The following is a 20,909-nucleotide window of genomic DNA, read 5'->3' on the forward strand; positions in this document are numbered from 1 at the left end:
TGGTTTATATTTAAATATATTATTTATATACAAAATAAAACCAAAGGGTTTTGATTTAAATCCAGTCGATTGGAAGCCTAAACACTGCGATTTGATGAACTCGAGGATATTATAGTCCTTTCACTCGAATCAGTTCTCTTTGCGTCTTAAACAAATCGGAGACCAACTTTTGGCCTCGCTCGCGGCATGTCAGAGTATATGCACGAATCAAACTGTTCTTGTCGCTTTTAATCATTCTTTTCTATTTTACCTGGTCGTGAGAGGCCGATTAGAAAGCCTTTCGAGCTTCCGAACAGAGGCGATCGACCTCGATCTGCAATTTTTCGATCTCTTGCAGTTTGATTATCCTGCTTAAAGTTAATTTACCGTGGAAAATTGAGGAACGACTAAGTTACTTAAATGCAAAGAAGTCTCCGGTTGATTGGAGAGATTTAGCGCTCTACCTGGTGCAGACTGGAGGGGGAGAAGAGATGGATAGCCCTAACTTGCGGTAAGAAATTATGTCACCCACCTTGTAGGGTTTGAAATGGCGGAGAACATCGGTAGTGAAGCGAGCAGTAGCAGTAGCATTAGAAGAGGTGAAAGCGTCGTAACCGATCACGGCAGGACGAGGAGCTCTTGCGGTTACTGCAAATCCGGCGGTTACTCCAGTCAATCTCATGGTTAGATTTGCTTCTTTCTTTTGTTTTCTTCCATTGCATTTCCCTTGCTAGTGGTAAGTTAGATGTTTTATTTTTTATTATTTTTTTTTGAATGGTGAGAAAATTTATTAATAAAGAGCAACAGCCAAGGGGATTAACAGTCAAAACAAGGCCTTGGAGAAAAATCCCATCTTTAGAAAGGTATCTTCCAAGCATTACACCCCGAAACGGATATACATCGTGAAAGTTCGATAATCTGATCAAGGTTGGCGTTATATCTGATAAATGTACCATATGATTTCGTTCCAAATACATGGCAATTGAAAATGCTAAACTCTCTATTATTGCAATGTTTTGGTTTGTAATTCTGTAAGATCTTATAAAAGCGTTTTGGGCGGACAGAGTTTTTTTTTTTTTTTTGCTATTTCGTTGTTATATCAAATTATGTTGGAGACGTTTAACGGATCGAGTTTCTTTGAGTGTTCATTTGATTTCATTTAGTGGATATTACAGGAACAGATCAGATGAACTGGCTGCTGTTTCTAGTCCTATTCTGTGATTAAGATTTAGTGAATTCTCTTAATCGAGTGAAAACAACATGGTTCGTTTAGTGAAAGAAGTAGAATTATTTTTCGTGAAATTTTTAATATTGATTATAAATTAATTCACTTTATTCTTTACCTTAGGAAATCTAATGCTTGTTTATCTGTTCTGGAGGCATGACTTCTGAGGCTGTGAATGTCAGTCTGAATGTCTTGGCTTTGCCTGGCGGTGACAATATGTTGTTTTGCTGTTTACAGTTTGTGTAGCATCTTTTCTTAGTGGAGTCATATGGTTAAAGATGTTTACTTTGAGGTTGTGTTGCTATTGGTTTCCATAAGTGATACCTGCATGTTCTAAGTGTCTGTTCACTTGTCCTAATATCCAGTCAATGCAATTGCTTTTGCAGGTATATGGGCTCATAGCATCACTGTTGATGACTACCAAGGTTTGTAACTTAAATTATTCCTTATTTTTTTGAATAGTTAATTACACTCATGCGGAAGTTAGTTATAATTACCAAGACCTTTGCCATCATAATAAATAATTGACCTGAAACATGAGTTACACTTGTATAATGGAGTGCAATAATGCACAAAACGGAGGCTTTCAGTCATTCCTGATATTCTTTTTACATCAATGCTAGAAGAATTATAATTAGATTGCAATTAGCCCATTAAAATTACTATCGGCTATGAGAAAGTATTCGTATACTTGACTGTCCATTCACTAAATTCTTATTAGAGAGTTAGTTAGTCTACTCCTTTTGTTTACTTATGGCATTTTTGGTGTATTTGGAGAAATATTTTATATTCTCATAATTGAAACTTATTTTTTTATTATTTTTTTTTAAGAAACGGTAAATATTGTATTCTTAGTGTTTATCATTTATTGCAGCAGTCCATTCTATTTTGGGTGACTTATCAAGAGTTAGCTCAATTTGAACTTTTTAGCTAGTAGGTTTAATGGGGAACCTGCCTCTTCCTGACCTGCTTCAACAAGGGATGGATTTCTCATTTTATCCTGTGAGGTAGGAAGGGGTTTCCCTTGAAATGCTTGCATGGGGTAGGATCTGGGCACAGGAATAGTCCTAAGAGCCCGACTCGAGGTATAGAAAAATATATCTTTTATTTTAAAAATACACCCCTTAGTTAGTTTAAAGGACAATATAAAATGTCAAAATAAAATAAAAACAGCAAAATTTTGCAAGGGCATAAATGACAAAACGAAAATTTGTGGGGCCCGCTTATGTGGGGCATTGATCAGGTGTGATATGGGAAAAGCAAGGATGGGGCAGGTTTGTGAGGACCCGAAGGGGTTTGTAGGGATGGGGTTTAGGAAAGGTATAGCAGGGAAGATATGGGGTTGGAAATCCAACATCATTGCAAGTTTATGCGGGGATGATTTTGTGGGGCAAGGTCAGAGACCCAAACCTGACTTCGAACCAACCTGTTACCATCGCTATTTTTAACACCTTGTTGTTGGGCCAAAAGTAGTTGAGAATCATTTGAGCTGCCAATTTTTTTCTTATTCTGTGCTTAAATATTCTCCTTGCCGCTGCTTATAGAACTGTTGGACCGTGGCTGGAGGAGATCTGGTTCTTTTCTGTACAAGCCTGAGATGGAAAGCACATGCTGCCCATCATATACCATCCAGCTCAAGGCAGACAATTTCATACCCTCAAAAGAGCAACTACGTGTATACAGACGAATGCAAAGGTATGTTATTTTTATTTGTATTTTTATGTAGATTTTAGCTCCTTTGTATTCGGTTATATTCATTCCTATCCTTGAACACTGCTCATTCAAAACCACCATTTTTCCTTGGCTTTATGAGTGTTATTGTCTCTATGGTATTGATTCATCCAGAATTGAAACATTTGTCATTGATAGAAACTTGGTTGGCTCATTTAAAGACTTGACATCAGCTGCCGTTGATGTACAGATTCTTAGACAGTGTGTACAAAGTGTGTAAAGATGAACCGACCTTGGTGGTTAGTGCTTCTTCTAGTGTAAATGTCAGAGAATCATCTGCCAAGGACCTCTTGGATAGATGTAAAGAGGAAGATAATAATGATCAGTGTATTCATTCTTTATCAAATAAAATTGATTCTGCCATTAGTGAATCAATAGCAGGAGGTGAATTGCCACCAGGCATCTTCTTAACAAAGGCGGTTGTTAAAAAAGTGACACAACAAGCAAAGAAGAAGATCAGCAAGATATCTGGGGATCTTTTATACACAAGCAGTGCAAGTTTTCAGATAGCTGCAGCCACAAGGCGTCACCTGTCATCAAACAAGCAGGATGGCCACTTTGAGTTATTAGAAAACTCTGCTACTCAATGTGATCAGTTTTTGGAGCTCTCACCCACGGTTATTGCAGAAAAACTTGCAAGCTTATTAGAACAGCTGGTAGACTATCCCGGTGTATCAGTTAAAGCCTGTAATGGGCACCTTAATTTTTATTCTTCTTACCATTCCAATGCTTCTGCTGAAATGCCCACTACCCTGGATGTGTCCAATCAATCACCAAATACCAGTAGAGATATTGCCAAACGACCCAATACCTGCATATATAGCCCAACAAAAAGACAGAGACTTGAAATTCGTTTGAAAAGGTCAAGCTTTGATCCTGAGGAGTATGCCTTGTACAGAAAATATCAGATAAAAGTGCATAATGATAAGCCGGATCATGTCAAAGAAAGTTCTTATAGAAATTTTTTGGTGGACACTCCCATAATATTTGTTCCCTCAACTGGTACGAGCTCTGTGCCGCCTTGTGGGTTTGGCTCTTTCCATCAGCAGTATTTGGTTGATGGGAAGCTTGTTGCTGTTGGTGTGGTTGACATCCTTCCCAGATGTTTATCAAGTAAGTATTTGTTCTGGGACCCGGATTTCTCCTTTCTATCATTAGGGAAGTACACAGCCCTACGAGAAATTGACTGGGTTATGGAGGCACAAGTCCATTATCCAAGCCTCCAGTACTACTATCTTGGCTATTATATCCACTCTTGCAGCAAAATGAGATATAAAGCTGCATATAGTCCCGCGGAACTTCTCTGTCCTGTTCGTTACCTGTAAGTGTTTGTTCTTCTCTGAGCTGTTGGATGTACAGGATTTCTTTCTAGTAGAAAGATCAATGTTGTCTACATTTAAAAAATTTGTCTCGTATTCTACAGGTGGGTTCCCTTTCATATTGTGAAGCCTTTACTTGATAAAAAACCATATGTTGTATTATCAGATTTTATGAGGCCAGCAAATGTGGGATCCCCTGAGCCGCTTCTGGAAGATTTCTCTGCAAACTCATCTGCTGACCATGAAGTGATGGACACGAGTGAATCATCCAGTGATGATGATGTGGAAATGGAACTGGATTTCCAAGGTTCAGATACGGGAGTCGATGAAGACTCTGGCCCAGAAACCAGCGAAGTAGCATCTATGGAGGAGCTAAAAGCGGATCTCAGTGACATTGTGATTGAATTAAATGGTACTCAAGTGAGATTCAAGGTATATATATCTGTCATTTAAGTTTCATTCATGTTAATGATCTAAATATCAACTGGTGGTGTTGAAGTTTTTTATTTTAATGTAAAATCAATCATAGCCCTGCACTTGTGGATCTGTCCTGTCCTTATGGGCCTCATGTGCGACATGGGAAAAATTTATATTTCTCATTTGGGAGACTGCAGCATTCCTGGCTTATCTCTCAACAAATGGCAGACTTTTGGCTTTTCATTCACTTTCTTGGAGTCTTACTGGCAAATAATTTGTTTGCAGCTCAAATATCATTCACTCTAAATATTATTCAACAAGAGATATTAAGAAAACAGAGGAATAGAGTTGAGAAACTGTCCGAGTACCAGTTCTAAAAGCCTGCTCTATTAGAAAACCAAAAATGTGAGATTTTTGTGAGACTTGTCAAAGTCAAGCACTTTCTACTTGACTTTCCTGAGTCAAATGTGAGGATGGGCATCTGATCTTTGTTTAGGTTTTATTTCTTAATTAGATGTGGCTAACAGCTTGCAGTTGTGACTACAAGTTTCCTCTGTTTGTAGACTGTTGTAAGCAAGCCCTTGACATTCTTGCTGTTCCTTGTGTATGGAAGCAAACTATGAGAACCCCAACATAACCTGTAGACACAGCATCAGCATGACGATACCAAGATGGCAACAATTACTGCTGAAGTGTTGCCTTGCCTGTTCAGGTTTCAATAAAGGTTCTAATTATGCTATTCGTTGGTGGTCTTCTATGATTGTTGGGGCTTCAATGTTCTGTTTTGATGAGAAAGGTCCTCAGGATTTGTCTAGATTGTCCTCAGTAGGATGGGCTTCTATGCGAATATTGTAGGAAGAGCTTCACTAACTAGATTTTTCTTGTAATTTTTAAGATTTCAGACCTCTACTATTTTTAAGATAAAAGATGTGAGCATCTACTCATATTTCTGTTTGTATCCGGCTGTGGAAAAGGAAATACAAACTGAAGATTGACCATTTATTGCTCTTTTTCAGTGTATTTGTCTTGATCTTACTTTTGTTTTCTGAAGGATCTACAACAAACTTTTGGCCCCATTAAGGAGAAGCATCTCCAGGCGTTGGAACAACGGCTCCGCAGATATACCAAGGTAGTGGGACCAGAACTTGCTAATCGGATGGTATACTGCCTCAGATAAGTTGTGCTCTTTTTCTATAACAGCGTATGTGTTTTTATCGGTGAGCTTAAACTGTCAGCTGTCTGTGGGCTTCAAATGAAATTCAATGAAAAATTCTTTGGATCTTAGTATCCACAATTTATCTTCCAATTACCTTTTTAGATCTTCTATAGTTTTTCACCATTCTTAATCTGATACTCAAGTTTGAAAAAAGTATTTATTCCAAGCACATTCCTTCATTTTCTCACCTCTTAAATACTGCTGCTGGCGATTTTAACCTAACTGGAGTTCTCATCTCCATACTACAATACTTCCCTCTTGAGCTTTCCCTCTTAAGTGCAGGGCTCCTTTGCAGGTTGGAGACATCACTTCTTTCCCTCCTTTTTTCCCCTCTCTCGTCTATTGGAACGATCGAAACCATTCCCCTAAAAGGGTTCTAACAAAACCTATCTCCACCCTAAGTATGTCTGCACTTGCAAGGTATGACCTCCAGGTCTCTTCAGAAGCAGGACAAGATGAGCTGTGTTTGCCATTTAACCAATCCCGCTGTTATCACTGATTTAATGAAAACAGTGTCAATAAAACTCTAAACCTACTCTATTATTCCCTTTGCTCTACATCTGCCTTTCTTTATGACTTGCTTCGAGTGGTTCATTATTGGGAGAGAGGTAGAATATCTGCAGGGAAGGAAAAAACGGAAAAGAAATATTAAAATGTGAACTTTATATGATGATTCTGATCTGAAATCGATTAATAATGAGCCTCAGGAGGCGTCACGCTTAGTTCTTTCATTTTGTTGTATACAGATTCCATTGATTCGTGTAAAAGAAAATAAAAAACGAATTTGATCAGATTTCCAAGGAGGTTCAGGGACTCGGAAGCAGCATCAGCAATACTCGGAAGTTCGAAAACACTTCTTGTTTTCTTATCTTTCCATCCATTATCAATTTACTGGAACTTGCGCAGGTTTGTGATTAGGAAAAGAACACAACGATCTAAACCTGTAGCATCGGAGATTCAATTAAAATGGGTTGTAACTAAGATACCAAACTGTAAAGATTACAAATGCTGTTTCTGAATTTCCCCAAGAATTGAATCGTCCAATAGGGAACCATAAGAACAGAGAAAAATTTACACTTTTAACAGTTGAATGCACTCCCAGGCTCATTCCTTGGTCAAACATCATCTGCATCGCTTCCACCAATCTGAGCCTCATGACTGATCCAGTAATTCGATCCATCCGGACCAGAAACCTTATACCTGCACCAGGAGAAATTAACAAAAACGCGAAACCAGAAACGAAGACCCTTAGGATCACAATTCAAAAAGAGAATAATGATTTATGCACCTTGAAAATGCATCCATATATTTGTATATTCTGAGGTGGAGATTGATCAAACCATTGCTTATAATACTTGTTAAAACAAAAACAAAAACAAAAACAATGGAGAGATCAATTTCAAACTCAGACTCTACAAATTTGAAGGTGAATTTCAAGGTATCATCGCTCTTAAAAGAATCCACTGAGATTAGTTTTTTATCTACCTTTCGAGAATAAACTTCCCTTCCTTATACTTTTGGTTTCTCTCATGTGCAGCCTCCTGAACCATATCACTACATCAGCAAATGTAGTTGAAGAACATTCATCATTAACACTAAAAGTTAAACCATGTTACCACTTAATCTTACGTATTTCCAACCCACTATAGACCCGCATCGGACACAAAATATATCACAGACTGTGTGCATTCCGGTCATCATCATTCGTTCTTCTTTTGGTCCGAGTGAGACATTCACGCTGATTCCCATCAGATCATGAAAAGAAGCATGTTATTTACACCACAACATGGAGACTGCAATCAAGTATAAATCAGTTGATTCCAACTGGATATCATACATGTTGATAGGCAACTAACATAGATAGTTCACCATCCAGGAAAGGGGACAGTTAACAGGACGTAAAGCATGTTGTGAGGGTCATGTCAGCAACTCTACATGACACTAGAACTCAACGAAGCTGAGCTTATATAACACAGAGCATAGAAAAAACAGAGAGGGAGAAAGCCAAGACACTTACACCTTGCTGAAGAGGTAAGCCTTCCCATGTCTGCAATGGAAAGACTGAATGAAATAGCAGACACAAAATTGCCAAGTCAGTTATTCTCCCTGACAATTTTAAATTGTCGAGTATCATAACAAGCTTAGTGTACTCATGAGATATTAGCCACAACATATGAAATTTGAGGTGTGCCACCTACATAAAAGTCAGATGATTGCAAGCAAAGCTCCAAGACAAATAAGCAAAGGGTTCCCTTACTAATGTAGTCAACTAGAAAACAAATCTCTTTCTTTCTCACAGTTTACAAGACTGCAAGAAATGGTACAACTACTGATACAACAAATTTCAGAGCATGTGTTTCTACTTGTATGAACATAGTGAGAGGAATGAGGATTATGCTTTAGTGATTTGGTTTGTTAAGTTCTGTTCATTTAAGTTTTGGTTAATTAGCTCATAACAGGCTAGGGAATAATTGTCATTAGGACAACTACAGATACACAATCAGGAGTTTTAAGCACAACACAAAAGAGAGAGTCATCTTAAACTTTCCTTTTCATTGCATTAGCTCGTCGCAAACAGAATATATCTACAAATAGATAGGGAGAAACAACGGAGTTCTCACAAGCTTTCTTAAGTTGCTCGGGATTTTCTACAGAGGCCCAGTCAAAGAACTTCAGATTAAAAAGATGATGTGAAAAGCAAAGATATTACTTTCCAATCAATGTTTCTACTAGCCTACCAAGCAACAAATATAAATTTCAAGTTCAAACTCTAGAATATAGATTAGGTATGCCCTGGTATTTGCTCATTAGCTGCCATGTCTGAGACTGAGTTTGCTTTTTGTGGCTCAAGGGACCATAAAAATTGAATTACAACTGAGACCCTGAGTTTCCACCAAGGAAACACCCTTGGCTTACCAACATTTTTCCCCAAACAAAATTGCACCCACAGAAATACTTCTAGATCTAAAGGCCTCAAAAGAGATTAACACGTAATGGAGTGCTAAATTGTAATGCCAAATTTGGCCCGTTTAGAAGTTCATTACATTCAGAGGGCCTTAGAATAGAAGAATAACAAAGGCAAGCCTCCCATGGATAACACTACACTTCCAAGGTTGGTAATTAGGAACGAAATGAACATGTGATGAACATCTTAAGATATTGAAAAGTACAAAGCATCACAATATGTTCTCGGTTGGAAAAGAAAGAAAAAAATCTGTGTTCTTCTTTTCAGTTACACACAAAAAGGGGAAAGAACAACTATGTAAAACAGACTACATCGACCAGAGAAGTTACGGTCATTAAATTGACTTGTGCAGTATTTGTTTGAAGACGATTACGAGAGTTAACACACATTTATATTTTCCACAATCAGTAATTACCCCCATGACCGGTACATTTGCTTATCTAGATTGGAAAATGAGGAGTGTTTCACGTCAGAAAAATTGGAAAACCCTCTACTTCATTTCATCAGCCATAGAGGCAGATCACAAGGTCTGTTTACTACCCAGAAAAAATATGAGAAGAAAGGTACGATATATCAAGGGAAAGATCGGGGCGCCTTTTTTTTTTTTTTTTGAAAAGTGGTGTATAAAAGATCGGGCGCCTTTTGAAGACTTAAAAAGTTGAGAAAAAAATAAAAGGCAGCTGGGACAGATAACTCTGAACTGTCTGCTGTCAATTTAAATTTTTAACCAATTTAACCTTCATGTTTAGGATGGCCAGTGCGAAATTTGTTTAGGATGGACAACCAGTGCGAAATTACAAAGAATAATATTCCTTTGAAAAATCGCACGAAAGATAGGCAGAAAAGTTGGGCGGGGGATCCAGCCACTTAATCATCCTTCCAACTCATCCTCCTCAATCCAGGACAGTCCTCCCTCCAGCCACCATCAAAATCACTCATAGGATCGATTAACAGACCACAAAATGCAGGATCATCCACCCACCAAATAATAAGCCAACACCCCAAAACCAATAGCTGTCCCATCAGGACAATCAAAACATTTTAGGCGGAAAAAGATGAAGATACCTTGGATACAATGTCCTCGCAAAGGGCGAGATGGGTCTGACAGTGCTTGCAACTATACATCTTGCCTTCTAGTTGTACCGCAAATAACTTCCCCATTTCTGGCTCCAAAACAGAAGAAGAAAACCCTTCCCCCTTTTGGAAGCTACGAAGCCAGAGAAGATGAGAACAATGCAAACGAAGGTGGAAGAGAAGAAGCAGATAAAGTAGTTTACCTGCCTTTACAAGAAACGTGGAGAGAGACAGGTTAGGCCACTTCACACTCCATGCCCTCCGTGTATTTATATCAGCAACCAGAGAATATTATATTCAGCCAACGGTTGATAGAGAGGCCAGAGGCCCAGAATGCAGCGAGATGTTTAGTATAAGAAGTGCGTGAGAAGCTCCTGCGCGCCTACACGCCGCATTCACGCCAGCCCAGGCCCATTAAGCTTTATGACCATGCTTTGGACCCAATCTAGACTACAAGCTGAATTATGACCCTCAACCCAGAAATGCCCTTGAGGGATCTTTACTATCTCATAAGATTCAGGAATCTTACTCCAAAGCATGAATCAACTAATAGCACTTACTACAAAAAAAAATTGTTGATTTTTAGAACTCCATGAATTTAGCTCACGGATAAAAAGAAAAAAAAATCATTAGAAAAAAAACTGGAGGAATAAGGGTTATGGAATTGATTATTCCTAACCTTCCCTGAAGCTCTATTTATAGATTTATGAAATTATAATATTATAATAATACCCATAAACTTAGAATTTTAACCCTAGAACTTTAACTTAATTACATCACTATCATTTCTATGAGATGACTCTTTATTTACCATCCTGCCATCAATGTATGTGGACCTATGGGTCTTGAGTTCATCTTCTTTATCTCTTAGATGCATGGGTCGTCTTTGGTTGTGTGGGCTTGGGCCCTGCCTTCCAACAAAAATATCTAGTCGAGTTACCATGAGATAAATGAGTTTACCAACCAATTGTTAAAACTTTCCTACATCTACTTCATGACCTTTCTCAACTTGCAACCGAACATTTGGATCCATATAGGTGAATTTATAGCCTGAAATTCAGGCATACCAATTTTCTCCAATAAATATAATACATATTTCCACAATTCTATATCGGGATTGAAACACGTCGATTCTAGTAAAATAATTCAATAGTCTCAAATCTTGTATTTGAAATACCTAGTTGAGTTCCTCCTTAGTTTGCCAAATTCCAACCTTATCGATGCCATATAGAATTATATCATCCACATAGAAAACCACAATAAACATGCCTCTTAAAACCAAAGCTAAATACGACCTTGTTGAATTTGCCAGACTATTCTCTTGGGGATTGCTTTAATCCATAAAGAAACTTACTTAGCATACAAATTTGATTCTTCTCAACCACAATACTATGTGGTTGAGACATGAACTTCCTCATTGAAATCACCATCAAGACGAACATTTTTAAAATCTAACTGATAAAGTTACTAAGTGAAATTTGTAGCAATTGAAGAATAAGATGTAATTGATTTCTCCATCTCTCTTACCATTCTATTATAATCCCTAGCTAACATAATAATTGAGGGGCGAAGAATAAAAATTACAAAGTATTTTTCCTCAATAAGAGCAAAGAGTTATTAGAGTAGTTTCGTTCACTCTTGTAGGTAGTAGTTTTTCGCACCTAACAGATCGTTTTTTTTTGTGTATTGGCTAGTCTTTGTCATGGTATCAGAGCTTAACATGCCATGTCCCACATTCGAGGTGGTTGTCAGAGTGGTTCCGTCCACTCTTGTAGGTAGTAGATTTCTGTACCTAACAGATCGGTCTTTTAGGTGTATTGGTTAACTGTTGTCAAGAGTCACATTGTTATCGTCCTATTTTCAAATAAATTATTTTTGAAATATCAAAATTAGTGCTAACGCTCATCCCTTTGTTTTTTTTTAGTATATACATTCAGATTTTAGACGAATTGGATTGAACCAATTGAACAGGGGCTCGAACGGATACACAAGCCTTTCTGATGTAGCTTAATCTCATTATAGATTATCAGAATCCCAATTCAACCTCTTGGTTTCCTCATATTTATTATGCTTCTTTTGGCAAAAAAAATTATAAAAATATATTAATGTATGGAACTTGGTTTGAATTTTAGCTATTTATAATTTCATAATCCATGGGTAAATATGTCAAAGAGCTCAACACACGTATTCCTATGTGCACACGTACGAGAGACAGATTTTCTCTCGCAGGCGATGCCCACCACAAGAACAGCTTTACTGAGCCATGTCAGCCACACCAAGTGTACTCGTGCGGACCAACGAGCGCCACCTAGATACTAGAAGCGATAAGACGAAGATAAGGTGGCGAGCCTGTGGACCATCAGATGGATACGCCCCTTGCCCCCAACGGCCCCAGATCGATCTCTCGCAGATAGCTCACAAAAGACTCCACGTTATATACTTTCACCTGCATTTCTGCCACATTAACCTCCTCCCTCTCTCTGTCCCTCTCTCTCTACCTTGCAGCTCCTCTCTTGGAATCAGATAAGCGATGGCCGCCTCCACCGCAGCTACTGCATCCTCCTTTCTGGGTACTCACCTCCAGAAATCCCACTCCAACGGCGGGAAATTCCAAGCCAGATTTGGTTTTGGAATCAAGAAGTCTCCCAAGAAGAGAGCTGCCAGGAACGTGCCCGACAGGCCTCTGTGGTATCCAGGCGCCAAGGCTCCGGAGTGGCTTGACGGCAGTCTTCCCGGCGACTACGGGTTCGACCCGTTCGGTCTCGGCAAGCCCGCGGAGTACTTGCAGTTCGAATTGGACTCGCTGGACCAGAACTTGGCGAAGAATGACGCCGGTAATGTGATCGGGACCAGGTTCGAGACCGGCGACGTGAAATCGACCCCCTTCCAGCCTTACACTGAGGTCTTCGGTCTGCAGAGGTTCAGAGAATGTGAGCTCATTCACGGCCGATGGGCCATGCTTGCCACTCTCGGCGCTCTCTCCGTCGAGTGGCTCACCGGTGTCACCTGGCAAGACGCTGGCAAGGTACTACTACTCCATTACTGCCCTCGATTCCTTTCCTTTCTCTCACTTGAATCAACTGTGGATCGATGTTCTCTTTCCTTCCTCGAAATCGAATACTAAGCGTTGAAAAATCATGGGTTCTCTTTAAACCCCTCTTCTTCAGGTAGAGTTGGTCGACGGATCCTCCTACCTTGGGCTTCCTCTCCCCTTCTCCATGACCACATTGATCTGGGTCGAGGTGCTCTTGATCGGTTACATCGAGTTCCAGAGGAACGCAGAGCTGGACCCAGAAAGGAGACTGTACCCCGGCGGTCCCTTCTTCGACCCCCTGGGTCTCGCCGCCGATCCCGAGAAGAAATCCACCCTTCAACTGGCAGAGATCAAGCACGCCCGCCTCGCCATGGTGGGATTCTTGGGGTTTGCCGTCCAAGCCGCCGCCACCGGCAAGGGCCCTCTCAACAACTGGGCAACCCATTTGAGCGATCCCCTCCACACCACCATCATTGACACATTCTCCTCCTCTTAAGCTGTCTCTCTTTCCTGTCAGCCCTTCCCTTCCCTTCCAGGTGTGAATGTGATTAAATTACTGCTATATTTGCATCTTGTAAATCTTAAAACATTTGACACTGCTGTGCGTAAATGTCAGTGGCTTATGTCACGGCCATGGAAGTTTAACATCTCTGTGCTGTATTTTTGTTAAGAGAGGTATTACTTTTGTTTCTGTGCTTGGATCGACTGAAGCTAACTGTGGTGGATCAGTGACTATCTGAAGAAATTAAACTCCAGAGGGAGAAAGAATAAAATAAAAAAATCACTAAAATAAGCATCAAATCATGATAATGATTTGCCACCAAGACTTTACGGCTTATTAGTTCGTGAGAAATTCTATCAATTTTTTCTTCTTCTGACAATTCGAACAAATAATTACTCACCTAAAAAGCTTGTTTTCTCTTTTTTATCCTAAAATGAGAGTAAATTGAAATAACCCTCACATAAGTGTCATGAATTAAATTTAAAATATCTTTAAAATAAACATTATATGTGCTCCAACCTTTATTTTCTTCCTTTATCTAAAACGGACATAAGTTTTGGCAATAACTAATTTATTTTTCATGGGCTCAATCTATCTGTTGTTAAATTGGGTCGAAAAAACCATTTTTCCCAATTACTAAATATAAGATCTTTATACTCACTAATATATGTGGGACTATCCTTTAACATCATCAAAAGGGTTCTAACTAAATCTCTTGCTTCAATGAATGAGTGGGACTTAAACTATAAAAAGTGGTTAAACGATGACATGTTGTTGATTAGTTGACTTATTAATAACATGAAAGAATATATAGTTAATAATGTTTAAGATTATATGGGATCTATGTACAAAATTATAATGGAATTTTGAATAACATCTTATAGAAAGAGAAGGGCAAGGGAAAATCACCTCCAAATCCCATCCATCATCATCCAATTATGGGAAAATTATGCAGTCTTGAAGCTTAGGAAGCAAACCATTAATGGATGTACCGATAGAAAGCCTTCCACTTTTTGTTTTTTTGTTTCTTGGTGAGCTTTACCATCTATGTTTCTTATCACAGTAGAAAGAGCTTTGAGACTCGGCATTCGCCAGCAAAAATGATGTTCACTTGTGTCTGATCCACGAAGAGGAATGAGGCCACACAGAAACAGACCCTTCGATCAACCGCAGTACACAAATACCGTATCCAAATCCGCTTTGGAACGGGTGGGCGTCCATGAAACTCCCAGCTACCAGTCAATCTCTCTCTTCCTGATTAAGCATAGAATTAGAGATTCTCGCTCAGTTGCTAGCCATGGCCGCGACATGGGAGGAGAGCGTCGCCGATTCAATCAACGCCGTCTATCTCCTCTTCTCCGCCTATCTTGTCTTTGTAATGCAGCTGGGATTCGCCATGCTCTGCGCTGGCTCTGTCCGTGCCAAGAACGCTACGAACATTATGCTTACCAACGTCGTCGATGCCGTCGTCGGGAGCATTTCCTACTATCTCTTTGGCTTCGCCTTCGCCTTTGGCGTTGGTTCCACTTCCAATCCGTTCATTGGAACCCGCTTCTTCGCCCTCAATGACATTCCCAATTCCACCTACGACTACAGCTACTTCCTCTATCAGTTAGCATTCGCCATCGCTGTGGCGGGAATAACCAGTGGCTCCATTGCCGAGCGGACGCAGTTCGGGGCCTACCTCGTCTACTCATTTCTGCTCACCGGATTTGTGTATCCCGTGGTGGTTCACTGGGTGTGGTCCTCAGCCGGTTGGCTTAGCCCGAGCGTCACCGGCAGCGGTTTGTTGTTTGGTTCCGGAGCAATCGACTTCGCCGGGAGTGGCGCGGTTCACTTGGTGGGTGGGGTGGCAGGGCTGTGGGGTTCCCTCATCGAGGGCCCTCGTGTCGGGAGGTTCGACGCTTTCGGCCAGCCCGTGCCGATGAGAGGCCACAACGCCACTCTGGTCGTGCTCGGTACATTCCTCTTGTGGTTTGGATGGTTTGGATTCAATCCCGGATCCTTCGAAAAGATCCTAGTCTCTTACCCGGACAGTTGGTCCGAAGGCAACTGGACAGCCATCGGACGCACCGCCGTCACCACCACCCTCTCAGGCGCCGCCGCTGGCCTGGTGACTCTGTTCGGCAAACGTCTGCTAGTCGGACACTGGGACGCTTTAGATGTATGTAATGGCCTCCTCGGAGGATTTGTTGCCATCACCTCAGGTTGCTCTGTCGTGGAACCGTGGGCTGCTATCCTTTGTGGGTTTTTCGCCGCTTGTGTCCTGATGGGGCTCAATGTGGTGGCTCTGAAGCTCAAGTTCGATGACCCTCTAGAGGCCACTCAATTGCATGGGGGATGTGGTGCCTGGGGACTGATCTTCACGGGACTTTTCGCCAAGGAGGAGTTTGTCGTCCAAGCCTACGTTTCTGGCGCCACCGGAGTTAAACGACCTTTTGGCCTCCTCATGGGAGGTGGGTGGGGATTACTGGGCGCTCAGGTCGTGGAGCTCCTGGTAATTACAGTGTGGGTAAGCGTCACCATGGGGCCACTTTTCTTTCTTCTTCACAAGCTCCGCTTGTTAAGGATATCAATCGACGACGAAGTTGCAGGCCTTGACATTTCCAGCCATGGCGGATATGCCTATAACGCCCATCAGGAAGACGTTTATCCACGATTCTACACGGACTACCTCAGAATGCAAGAGTCACCTTCTTAGTCATCGCTGCCTCTTTCAGATCTCTTTCCCAATAGTTGTTTTCGAGCCTTCCAGCTCCCTGATAATCGAAGGCAAAACAATCACCCAGCTTATTTATGGAAATATTTTTTAATTTTTCTCTCCCAACTGAAATATTTGGCTAAAAAATATTTAGTCATAAATATTTTATACTTGAATTTTTAGATATTTTAATAGGGCCATTTAAAGTATTTTCTCTTATTAAATAAACGGTATTAATGGAAGAAATTATTTTATTCTTTAATAAAATTTATTAAAAATAATTTTATTATAAAAAATAATGAAGGGCATTTTAGATATTTTATCACCAACAAATTCACACCTGCTCTAGGATAAAATTGAAAAACATACCAGATAATCGAGTCCCTCGTCACGATGTACATTTTCGCCACGTGTCCGTCGGACGGAGTTTCTAAAAATATCTATTTGTTCTCACCCTTAAGGGTACGGGCAGTAGGGATAAGCTGGCCACCCTGGACCGGGAGGAGCCGGTTGCTTCGTTATCGTCAATGAACTGTGTGGAGAAGAAGGCAGAGAAAGTTACTGCTTGGGCCGGTCGTTCAATAAATTCCATCTGAGTCGGTCGTACGAACTTCAACTTTATTTCTAATCGTCGGTTTTAGTCTTTCCCTTTCTTTTCATTTTTCGTTGCCTTTCACTACCTCAGGAGAGCGTCGGCTCCCCCCAAAGAGAGGTATGATTCGTTTTTACCGTCAAATTTTTATTTTTATACTGTATTTTCTTTGTTTTATTTGTAGATAGATCTCCAGCATCTGTATGCTACATCATTTTTCTGTTAAATTGTTACATGTTGGTGTTTTGACTGCTCAGTTTGGTTCCATTTGAGAGTTTCTGATCGTAAATTTTAGTGGATTCGTTCCCTTGCTCTTGTTCCTCTTGCTCCGATCTTTTCTTGTTTATTTCCTTGCGGTAAATCTCGTTGAGTCTGGAAGATTCAGTTTACTGATTTTTCCGGCCTGCCTGCAGTTGATGTCATTATTTTATTTTGATTTTCTTTAGCTCTTCTGGACGTATTTTTTTTTATGAGAAAGTCAATTTTATTTTAGTTTTTAAGTTATTTTTGTTATTTTTTTGGTCATTATTGTGTGTATGTTTACTTTTTGAGTTAGTAGATCCTTCCCTATGCTTCGTATTCGGCATGTCTTCTCGTTGAATTCTTAAAATTTATGATTGGTGTAGGACAAATACGGTGATTTTTCCTTCTCTCTCGTTTGTTGCTGCTTCAATGATAGTTTTAATTTATTAAGAAAATATGTAGGACGTTAACATTCGTATTTCCAAGTAAAAATGTTGGGATCTTGAAAGTCTTTATCTATTAAAAGACTCTCATTTTCGTTCATGATTTGCTAATTGTTCGAGTTGACTTTGTTAAAATTTGCTGAGCTGGTTACGTGCTTTGTCAACTGAACCTACTTCAGTTAGGTATGTCTTTGTGACAAAGATAATTGGAAGAGATGAGTCTTTTATGTCCTTGTCTAGCTTTATGGTCTGCTATTGGATTCACTTTGATTTATTTTCATTGCAGAGTTCCTTTGTCCTTACAATGAAGGGTGCAAAGGGTAAAGGGGCAACAAGGAAGGAGACGAAAGAAGCACTGAAGCCAGTGGAAGACAGGTTAATTGAGTTTTAATATTTTTAGCTGCTTGTCCTTTATGGTTTATCATGAAGTTCAGTATTTGCTGATTTCTTCTGATTCCTGTGTGAGTCAGATATTCAGCTTTGCATTTGCATGATATTTTATTTGCCACTGCTTACTATTTTGTGCTAAACTGTTAAGCATTAAACATTTGTCTCTCTCATGCACATATACACAACGACGCAAACAGCTTGGCCGTGTCATATACTTAATCCTTATGTTTACCTCTTTTGGTTGTCTCATGATGTGTTCAACTAGAAATTCAAAGTAAATGATTTTTTTTGTGGCTAGAGGCACATCTGATCATTGTAATATTAAAAAAAGAAAAAGAAAATCCCTGCATGACATGAAACTGCCTGTCTATGTACATTTTCCCACATTCCGAGGAATGATGGTCATGCAACTATTTTCCATCTTCAGTAAGGTTGGGAAGCGCAAGGCTGCTATTAAGGCAGAGAAGAGTAATAAAAGGCGCACCAAGAAAGTAAAGCCTGCCAAAAAGGATCCAAATAAGCCAAAAAGGCCAGCTAGTGCTTTCTTTGTTTTCCTGTGAGTACCTCCCTTTTTAATCAACTAGTTCTTGTTTGCTGCAAAGGAATTTCAATTGAACAGGGTTGTCCTTCTACTTAAATGTTCTTTTATTTAAATCTTTGCAGAGAAGAGTTTCGGAAAACCTACAAACTAGAGCACCCTAATGTGAAGGCTGTTTCTGCTGTAAGTGTTGTGGTCTTTACAGTTGTTAAGTAAAAAATATTTGTATAGGGAAAATCGCTGAATTGTGTTGTTTGCTGAACATAAAGGTTGGAAAGGCTGGTGGAGAGAAGTGGAAGTCAATGTCCGATGCTGTAAGTTTTTCTTCTTAAAGTTATTGGTGCATCTGTTGATTCTTTTGGGGCTAAGTTTTGTAGAATTGACAATGTAGTAGTATTTTTTACGTGTGATGGAAGATGTTGTGTTGGCAATATGATTGAGAAATTCTTCCTAGTAATATTATGAATATCTTCTTTGTTGTCTGATTTGTCTCTTGCCATCCTCAATTCAACTTTTTAGATGTTTGCTTTTATGCTATTTGGTTCTGATCCAAGAATTCTTGTTTTGATTTTGACTTACAGTTCCTCAGTACATTACGAACTCCCTTGAGGTATAGATAAAGTCATAGGTAGAGAAATAGTGAGATAACTTGTGTGTTTGTGATAAATGAGTCTGATATCTCAGAACCGTTTCTAGTTATAATCGGTCAATCCTTCAGGGCACTGCTAGGTCAGATACTCAGTCTCACTACCTACTCAAATACTTGATGTGTTCTTCTAATTTATGACACGGGTTTAGATTTTGGTTTTTTGAGTTGGTTTCTAAAAGAAATAATTGAAACTGTTAAAATTAACAGAATAACGGTTATAACAAAAATTGAGTACCTTAGAAAATTTAAGGCTATAAGTTTTTTGGGTGGTATATATGGTGCTAATAGTTCGGAGGTCAGAGGCCATTATTAACATATTTGTTGATTGGCTCAAACTTTAGCTATGCTTATTATGAGACATATTGTTGAACAGGAGAAAGCCCCATATGAAGCCAAAGCAGCAAAGAAAAAAGTTGAATATGAGAAACTTATCTCAGCGTACAACAAGAAACAGGTGAAATATAGAACTCAAGATCTCTGTCTTTCCACTTAAGTGAAATACTTTTTGCTGTTGGTAAGTCTTCTGCTGGTGTCTCTTCTTGCTGATAGGAGAGTGCAGCTGAGGATGGAGATGAGGAATCTGATAGGTCAAAATCTGAAATCCATGATGATGATGAAGAGGAAAGTGAAGAGGTATACTCTTTCAAAGCTTAACATTTCTTTAAAGTGTTTTTGACGTTAAAAGCATACTGTTGAGATTCTTTATCATTCTCTTTTGTTGTCGGAGGCCTTGTTTTCTTCTTTTTCTTGTAAAATCTCTTGTTTTGAATATGAGATTAAAAACTTAGTCAACGGGATTTATTTATTTTGAGCTTTAATGTTCCTGTTCTTAAAAATTGACGTATATAGACTGTTCCAGTTCACTCATCAGTCTGAAATTCTCCAACAATTTGTTTCATTTGTAAACCAAAGCAATTTGGATGTCCACGATGCAAGTCTCTTTTCTCAGTAAAATTTCATAATTAGAAAAAAAATGATGCTACTGAACTTTGCTCCCTCCACTCGTATTTTCTTCTCTTTAATGAGCATTGATTATGTTTCTTCAGTAGATACTGAAGTTAACGTCCTTGATTGACCTGTAGGAGGAGGAAGAAGATGATGACTGAACAGGATGATGCAGTTTATGGCTTGGGTGCTTGTGTGGTTGATCCAAGTCATCAAATCTTGCTTGTGTACGATAAACTATCTTTATAAGTGGTTTCCTTTTACATCAGTAGAAGATGGAGCTTCAACAGCTCCCACTTTTCCATTTTAGCCTGTATATTTTGCTGCCATTGCCTTCTTTTGCAATCAATATCTAGCATGAGATTCCTCACTTTACTTCATATTCTTTTTCTCTGTTTTTTTGGGTTGACATCCCGCTACACATTTTTCGCTGATCACTGCTGCTCTACTTATTTTTAGATTAGATTGGTCGTTGGGGTTCGTAAAGTTGTTTAAGATTCAAAAAAGGAAAAGCTAACCTTGTGTCTAGCGAAATGTGCTCTGGGTGGCAGACATCCAGCTTATGTGATCTAACCTGTAAGTGATGGGTTGTTTTACCAGTACAGATATGGAGAAATTGTCGATAGTGGAACTTAATACTTCCTGAAAGCTGAAAACGACTGTTTAAAACCTTGTAATGCCGTGATTTTTATGTAGACTGCTTAGAGCTGATTGCGCTGATTTTAATTAACATCGTTTGTCGTCGTTCTTATGTGTTGGTAAAGCTTCATGGTGTAATGATCTGATTATTGCAAGTTTTGGCCTGCGCGTTACCTCAGCTGAATGTCACATTAAAAGGATGTGACATGTGACGAACCAAGTAGGTTTCAATATTTTATTGTTGATCATAGATGTTGTTTGAAAGGAGTGAACGAAAGCTGTTTGGTGAAATGTCGGATGAGTTTAT

The 20,909-nt window shown here is 39.4% G+C and overlaps 5 protein-coding genes across 7 annotated transcripts; 4 read left to right on the top strand and 1 right to left on the bottom strand.

Annotated features, from left to right (window-relative positions):
- The first annotated feature begins 196 nt into the window (after positions 1-196).
- On the top strand, positions 197-6,004 carry LOC137937259 (arginyl-tRNA--protein transferase 2-like). Of its 2 annotated transcripts, none has more exons than XM_068782348.1 (6): positions 197-662; positions 1,591-1,629; positions 2,749-2,899; positions 3,126-4,256; positions 4,359-4,686; positions 5,723-6,004. In XM_068782348.1, the coding sequence occupies exons 1-6, from the start codon at positions 527-529 to the stop codon at positions 5,846-5,848; spliced, it is 1,911 nt and encodes a 636-aa protein (XP_068638449.1). In that variant the 5' UTR covers positions 197-526; the 3' UTR covers positions 5,849-6,004. The 2 variants fall into 2 exon arrangements, with proteins under 2 accessions (XP_068638449.1, XP_068638452.1); XM_068782351.1 differs by lacking the exon at positions 5,723-6,004 and adding an exon at positions 5,384-5,686.
- Positions 6,005-6,823: 819 nt separating this feature from the next.
- On the bottom strand, positions 6,824-10,149 carry LOC137942544 (protein yippee-like). Its single transcript, XM_068788239.1, has 6 exons — positions 10,130-10,149; positions 9,918-10,059; positions 7,905-7,948; positions 7,517-7,625; positions 7,373-7,428; positions 6,824-7,087 (listed from the first exon to the last, which is right to left on the bottom strand). The coding sequence occupies exons 2-6, from the start codon at positions 10,011-10,013 to the stop codon at positions 7,003-7,005; spliced, it is 390 nt and encodes a 129-aa protein (XP_068644340.1). The 5' UTR covers positions 10,014-10,059; positions 10,130-10,149; the 3' UTR covers positions 6,824-7,002.
- A 2,253-nt stretch (positions 10,150-12,402) lies between these two features.
- Positions 12,403-13,651, top strand: LOC137937298 (chlorophyll a-b binding protein CP29.2, chloroplastic-like). The gene is made up of 2 exons (XM_068782377.1): positions 12,403-12,951; positions 13,094-13,651. Exons 1-2 carry the CDS (start codon positions 12,457-12,459, stop codon positions 13,454-13,456), a joined length of 858 nt encoding a protein of 285 aa, XP_068638478.1. The 5' UTR covers positions 12,403-12,456; the 3' UTR covers positions 13,457-13,651.
- Positions 13,652-14,759: 1,108 nt separating this feature from the next.
- On the top strand, positions 14,760-16,296 carry LOC137937291 (ammonium transporter 1 member 3-like). Its single transcript, XM_068782372.1, has one exon. It carries the CDS (start codon positions 14,760-14,762, stop codon positions 16,161-16,163), a length of 1,404 nt encoding a protein of 467 aa, XP_068638473.1. The 3' UTR covers positions 16,164-16,296.
- Positions 16,297-16,809: 513 nt separating this feature from the next.
- LOC137937308 (high mobility group B protein 1-like) lies at positions 16,810-20,338 on the top strand. 2 transcript variants are annotated; one of them, XM_068782383.1, is made up of 8 exons: positions 16,810-16,875; positions 17,728-17,816; positions 18,259-18,387; positions 18,495-18,552; positions 18,639-18,683; positions 19,392-19,472; positions 19,568-19,651; positions 20,101-20,338. In XM_068782383.1, exons 2-8 carry the CDS (start codon positions 17,746-17,748, stop codon positions 20,122-20,124), a joined length of 492 nt encoding a protein of 163 aa, XP_068638484.1. In that variant the 5' UTR covers positions 16,810-16,875; positions 17,728-17,745; the 3' UTR covers positions 20,125-20,338. The 2 variants fall into 2 exon arrangements, with proteins under 2 accessions (XP_068638484.1, XP_068638485.1); XM_068782384.1 differs by lacking the exon at positions 16,810-16,875 and adding an exon at positions 17,008-17,111.
- Positions 20,339-20,909: the final 571 nt, after the last annotated feature.

Source organism: Aristolochia californica, unplaced genomic scaffold, assembly GCF_029961685.1.
Source record: "Aristolochia californica isolate CCGP_79_NKW_82.1479 unplaced genomic scaffold, dmAriCali1.0.hap1 SCAF_10, whole genome shotgun sequence".
Lineage (NCBI taxonomy): Eukaryota > Viridiplantae > Streptophyta > Magnoliopsida > Piperales > Aristolochiaceae > Aristolochia > Aristolochia californica.